The 5,452-nt window shown below is 52.1% G+C and overlaps 1 protein-coding gene across 2 annotated transcripts; it reads left to right on the top strand.

The window, feature by feature from the left end:
- The first annotated feature begins 3,038 nt into the window (after positions 1-3,038).
- LOC125537563 (ALA-interacting subunit 1-like) lies at positions 3,039-5,182 on the top strand. 2 transcript variants are annotated; one of them, XM_048700884.2, is made up of 8 exons: positions 3,039-3,084; positions 3,223-3,271; positions 3,389-3,447; positions 3,565-3,639; positions 3,734-3,841; positions 3,939-4,319; positions 4,401-4,690; positions 4,777-5,182. In XM_048700884.2, the coding sequence occupies exons 2-8, from the start codon at positions 3,223-3,225 to the stop codon at positions 4,835-4,837; spliced, it is 1,023 nt and encodes a 340-aa protein (XP_048556841.1). In that variant the 5' UTR covers positions 3,039-3,084; the 3' UTR covers positions 4,838-5,182. The 2 variants fall into 2 exon arrangements, with proteins under 2 accessions (XP_048556841.1, XP_087384988.1); XM_087528862.1 differs by having other exon boundaries at positions 3,912-4,319.
- The last annotated feature ends 270 nt before the right edge of the window (positions 5,183-5,452 follow it).

Raw genomic sequence — 5,452 nt, 5'->3', positions numbered from 1 at the left:
GTGGAGAAATCGCCCTGCCTGCTGCCGAAATGCCATTTTATTAGTGCTCCATGTACGTTCGTAGAGATTAACGAGAATTGAAATGTCACTCGCAAAAAGAAAAGAAAAAAAGAGAATTGAAATGTGTTATACGCCGGCGATGACATGCATATGTGTTATATGCCACGTATGATCAAGAACTTGTCAACCAGCTGACTAATGTATTTTCAATGTCCAGATTAACCCGGGGATTAGCATGAAGGAGTAACTGATTACTATGGGTTTTTTTTTACACCGAGAGTTTTGATCGAGAGACTACATTTGGCAGCATAAAGCGTCTTCTCTGCTTAACTAACTAACTGCGCGAATCATCGATTTAAGTATATGCTACACCGGAGTCGATTCGTAGGCTTTATTGGTAGCACCGATTAAGTATATGAACTCTCAGGTAGAGTAGCGTTCTTGACCTAGCTATAGCTAGCTTCAAAATCAATAGAGATAGCCAAGCTGTTTGGCATCGGAATGTGGGCATGTTAACCAATGGTTAGCGAGCAAAAACCCAAGGAATCTCTTTCTGGACGGACGGCCAAGAGCGAAAGCGAAGCCAAAATCTGACTCGAGAACGCATTGCAGTTGCAGGACATCTGTGCCTTTTTCGTTCCCATGTGCTCGCTCGCTCGTGTCTTCATCATGCGGCCGATCGACTGAGGTCGACTAGGCTAGGCTAGCTTGCTAGTTTCGTCGTGGAGAAGGGATTACGGCATATTCGTGGCTTCTGAACAGGGTTGTTAAACTACCTGAAGCTTTGATTTCTAGGTTATCATCCATCTATCCCCTGACCAACATTTCTAGCTAGGTTATCATCGCGGCCGGCCATGATGGATTGTTTTTAAACCCATGATGGATTTGCAAAAGGGCGGAACTATTCAGGGCAAAGTTCGTAGATCGTAGCCATGCATTTTTAAACTTGTCGATTGGGTGCAAAGTTTTACCAGGACGACCCAATCAGCCTCGCGCAGAATATGCCAAAGCAGAGCACGGGAAGCCGTTGCTGATGTGCCTCCGACGCGTGAGCCCGGAGAGATCGAATGCTAAAGGTGCACCACAGGGTTCAAATCGACGAATACGACTGCGTACAACATTGGACGGCTAGGCAGGTTCAACATGAAAGCATCTTCTGTGTTGTTATTATGCACCTCTGCTGTCAGTTAGCGGCGAACGGCTCTCCCGAGACGCCGGAGTCGGACGGCGGTGGGGCATCGGTACGATACAAACACGGCCATCGCCGTCGCTCGCCGCGCGCCGCGGTGGACGTGTTGGGACATTATTATTCAAAGAGCGTCGGCGTCGCGGTGCTGTATTCGTTGCTGTCATGCATCATGCAGAGATTAGAAAGGCCACACCGGCTCGTCGCATTCCCGTCGCCAGCACAAGGCGGAGCAAAATTATTTTTTTTTGCGTCGTGCATCTGTGCAACACGACAGTGCTAAAGGGCATCTTTAATAGCAACCCGTAAATTTCCTTCTGCATCCGTTCGAAAACATGGATGTAAGAAGCCGTCGTCCAACAATAACCGTAGATATTTTAACAACATTTCAAACTAACGGACGAAATTTGAGTAAACACGGCCGGATTTCATATAAACATGACGGATTCTATGCAAACCGAACGAATACGTTTACATTTTGAACATATTTTAACTAAAAAGGTAAAACTATGTGCACATACGATCGCGCGGAGCCCCACTTTCATGACATGGATACACTGCATTAGTCTACGGTCGGCCGCGACGAATCCCTTTGTCTTCCCCATGCCCGGCAACCCCCTCACCAGACTGCCGGGCCCCATATGTCAGGAGCTGGACACGTGGCTCTTTTTCTATTGGCTCTCTTTGCCAAGGGCAGCTCTCGGCAAAGATGGCGCTCGGCCTATTCCGCGAGCCCCACATGTCAGGTGCTTGACACGTGTTTGTTTCCTACTGGCCAACTTTGTTGAGGGCCGCTCTCGGCAAATTGACGGCACGTGGCAACCACCGCCCTCACCTGCCATCCGTGAAGTCACTTTATTTTGCCGAGAGGCATTGTTTGACTCTCGGCAAACTCTTTGCCGAGTGCCCGTGTTCTAACTCTCGGTAAATTCCTGTTTGCCTGAAAGGTGTAACTCTCGGTAAGTTCCTGTTTGACTGGAGGTGTATGCCGGGTGGCCTTTGCTGAGTGCAACTCTCGATAAAGCCTTTGCCGAGGGTTTTAAGCCCTTTGCTGGCACTCGGCGTAGTCAGCGGTTCCAGTAGTGACATGGGTCCAAAGAGATCGAATGGCAAAGGTGTACCACAGGGCTTAAATCAACAAATGCGTAAAACATTGGACGGCTAGGTAGGTTCAACATGTATGAAAGCATCTTTTGTGCTGTTAGTTTGTTACGCATGCTGCAAATCGACGCGCGAAAATCTTGGTTTGTTGGGTTCTGAACCTTGGCGTATGCATGCACCTCGATCGCTCCACCGTCTGCTTGCGGCGAACGGCTCTCCCGAGTCGCCGGAGCAGGACGGCTGCGGGGCATCGATACAAACACGGTCATCCCCGTCCGGCGTGTCGCCGTCACGCCTGCTCGCCGCGCACCAGCGCCGGCCGCCGTGACCGCGCGCGTGTCATAACTCAGGACATTATTTTCCAGAGCGTCGCCGCTCGCGGTGCTGTCATGCATCATGCAGCAGAGAAAGCCGCGCACAGACAGCAGCAGGCTCGTTCGTCTCTTTCCCCGTCCGTCGCCAGCACGAGGCAAAAATAGCATCCGCGCAACAGCCGCGCAGTCCGGTGCGCGGACGTAGACGGCGGAGGCCCGCGCGACGTGGCGGGCGGCTAGCGCGCGGGGAGGTCTCAAGTTCCGTTCCGCCATTCGAGCCAGCTCCCACGACGCCGACTGGGACGGGCGGACGGACGGACGCGTACGAGGTAACCAACCAGCCACCCACCCCCCGCAACCAGCCAAACCACACGAAGACGACGACCGATCGGAACCCCCTCCTCCTCCGGCCGTCCCGCGGGAGGCGATCACGACCGGACTCGCCTCACCTGCGCGCGCGTCGCTCTGCCCGCCGTCGATCAGGTAATTGGTTTGGTATGTGCGATCTCCTTCTCGTCCGGCCCCCGATCAGGGCCGGCATAAACGCGTGATTCCGTTGGATACTACTTACTCATCGTGGCCGCCGGCCGATGGATCTGGTTGGTTTTCTTCTGTGCGCAGATGAGTGTGTCAGGGTCGGAGAGCGCGGCCTCGGCCAACAAGCCCAAGTGTATGTCACTATGCATGATTGTGCCGCATTCTTTGATTTCCCTATTTTGTTGAGAGAGAAAAAGACGCAGGTGCGTGTGTTCCTGTGACTGATTGAATTCCCGTTCCGTTTTGGCAGATTCTAAATTCACGCAGCAGGAGCTCCCGGCATGCAAGCCGTTGCTAACTCCAGGAATCGTACGATTTAATTATTACTCCATTCGTTTCTCTTGTGATAATTGCAAATGTAACATCGATCCAGGGTTACGTCTTTGTCAACCTGAATGTAACATGAATCCGTCGGTTGATTGATAGGTCATCGGCGCCTTCTCGCTCATCGGCATCATCTTCGTCCCGATAGGGCTCGCGTCGCTGTCGGCGTCGCAGGAGGTGAAAAATTCAGACTAGTGCAGTTGCAGTGCTACATGAACAAAATGCATTTCATCTTTGCTGTTCCCTAATTTGCCACTATTGCGAAATGCAGATTGTTGAACTGGTAGATCGATATGACGAGGAGTGCGTTACCGCCAGCGACAAGATCGGGTTCATCCAGGACTCCAAGGCCAACAAGGCGTGCACCAGAAAGATCACGGTGAGATTCAGAGAGACATCTTCTTATTCAGAAATGCGTCTGAACTTTGCTGGTTACACTCACACTTCAGAAGACAACATGGCATCTTTGTGTTCAGGTGCCGAAGCCGATGAAGGGACCCATACACGTCTACTACCAGCTGGAGAACTTCTACCAGAACCACCGGCGGTACGTGCAGAGCCGGAGCGACCAGCAGCTGCGCGACAAGGACTACAAGGACCCCAAGGCGGTGGCCAAGGCCTGCGACCCGGAGGCCACCACCGGCGACGGCTCCCTCATCGTGCCCTGCGGCCTCATCGCCTGGAGCCTCTTCAACGACACCTACGCCTTCTCCGTCAACAAGAAGTCGGTGACGGTGAACAAGAAGGACATCGCCTGGGCCAGCGACAAGAACAGCAAGTTCGGCAGCAACGTCTTCCCCGTCAACTTCCAGAAGGGCGGCCTCATCGGCGGCGGCAACCTCAACGACAAGCTACCTGTATGTGACCAAGTGTCTGTGATGCAGCATTTCCTTCTGAACTTGATCCGGCTGCGTTGCCTTGTTTGTGGTTTTGAGCAGCTGAGCGAGCAGGAGGACCTGATCGTGTGGATGCGGACGGCGGCGCTGCCGACGTTCCGGAAGCTGTACGGGCGGATCGAGGCGGACATCATGGCGAGCGACGAGATCACGGTGGTGATCCAGAACAACTACAACACGTACAGCTTCGGGGGCACCAAGGCGGTGGTGCTGTCGACGGCGTCGTGGATCGGGGGGAAGAACAACTTCATCGGCGTCGCCTACGTGGCCGTCGGCGGCATCTGCCTCCTCCTCGCCATGGGCTTCGTCGTCCTCTACGTCGTCAAGCCAAGGTAAATACTAGCATCTGACATGTTTATGTGCAGATAATTCATGTGTGATAAAGCAGCAAATGAATGTGTGGATGGATTTTGTTCAGGGCCCTCGGAGACCCCGCGTACCTGTCATGGAACAAGGAGGCCGCCGAGTACTCGCACTGAACGCGACGCTGAAATTACAAGGCCCGTTTTGTAGATGGATGCAGCAGGGATCGATAAAACGGTTTAGTAGCTGCTGTGTGTGCTCTTTCTGGTTGTTATTATTAGCTGGGTTTGGTGGTTGATGCAGGCAGCGTCTCAAACGTTGCTTTCTATACCTTCCTGAGCATAATCTTCTGATGATGCATGGTCTGAGGCTCCGGTCTGTGGCTCTTCCAGATCGTGATCAGCCTACGCGAGATGATCTAGGATATATCTAGGTGCGGCTCTTTTGTTTCCTGTCCATTAGCTGTAAAACATATTGTGGTTTCTGATAAATGAAATCGGAGAGAGCTCTACTTTTTTTTTCTGACGGTGCTACGGCGAGCTTACGCCGGCCTGAACCTTTGCATTAATAAACCAGAGTACATTTACGGCAGAGTAGATTGGGGGTTGGGAAAGAAAGTTCAGATTACAATCTCATAGATAAGTGATTCCAGTCTGCTTGGAGACTAGGGTATACATAAAGGTCCCGACTGTTGGACCATCTATATTTGACAGTTGAGACTTGAGACCTGCCTTGAGAGGAGAAATTCGAATGTAATTTGGTTAGGTGTGAGAGCAGCAGGCAAGAATTTA

Source organism: Triticum urartu, chromosome 1A, assembly GCF_056163025.1.
Source record: "Triticum urartu cultivar PI428250 chromosome 1A, HENAU_Tu73, whole genome shotgun sequence".
Lineage (NCBI taxonomy): Eukaryota > Viridiplantae > Streptophyta > Magnoliopsida > Poales > Poaceae > Triticum > Triticum urartu.
Note: the sequence above shows the minus strand (reverse complement) of the source record. Positions and strands in the feature narration are given on the sequence as shown.

Excerpts from the sequence above, each read along its gene's own strand:
- LOC125537563 (XM_087528862.1), top strand. The coding sequence starts at position 3,223 with ATGAGTGTGTCAGGGTCGGAGAGCGCGGCCTCGGCCAACAAGCCCAAG. Across the intron at positions 3,272-3,388 it reads CTCGGCCAACAAGCCCAAGT|ATTCTAAATTCACGCAGCAG; the intron begins GTATGTCACTAT and ends CCGTTTTGGCAG. Across the intron at positions 3,842-3,911 it reads CGTGCACCAGAAAGATCACG|AAGACAACATGGCATCTTTG; the intron begins GTGAGATTCAGA and ends CTCACACTTCAG.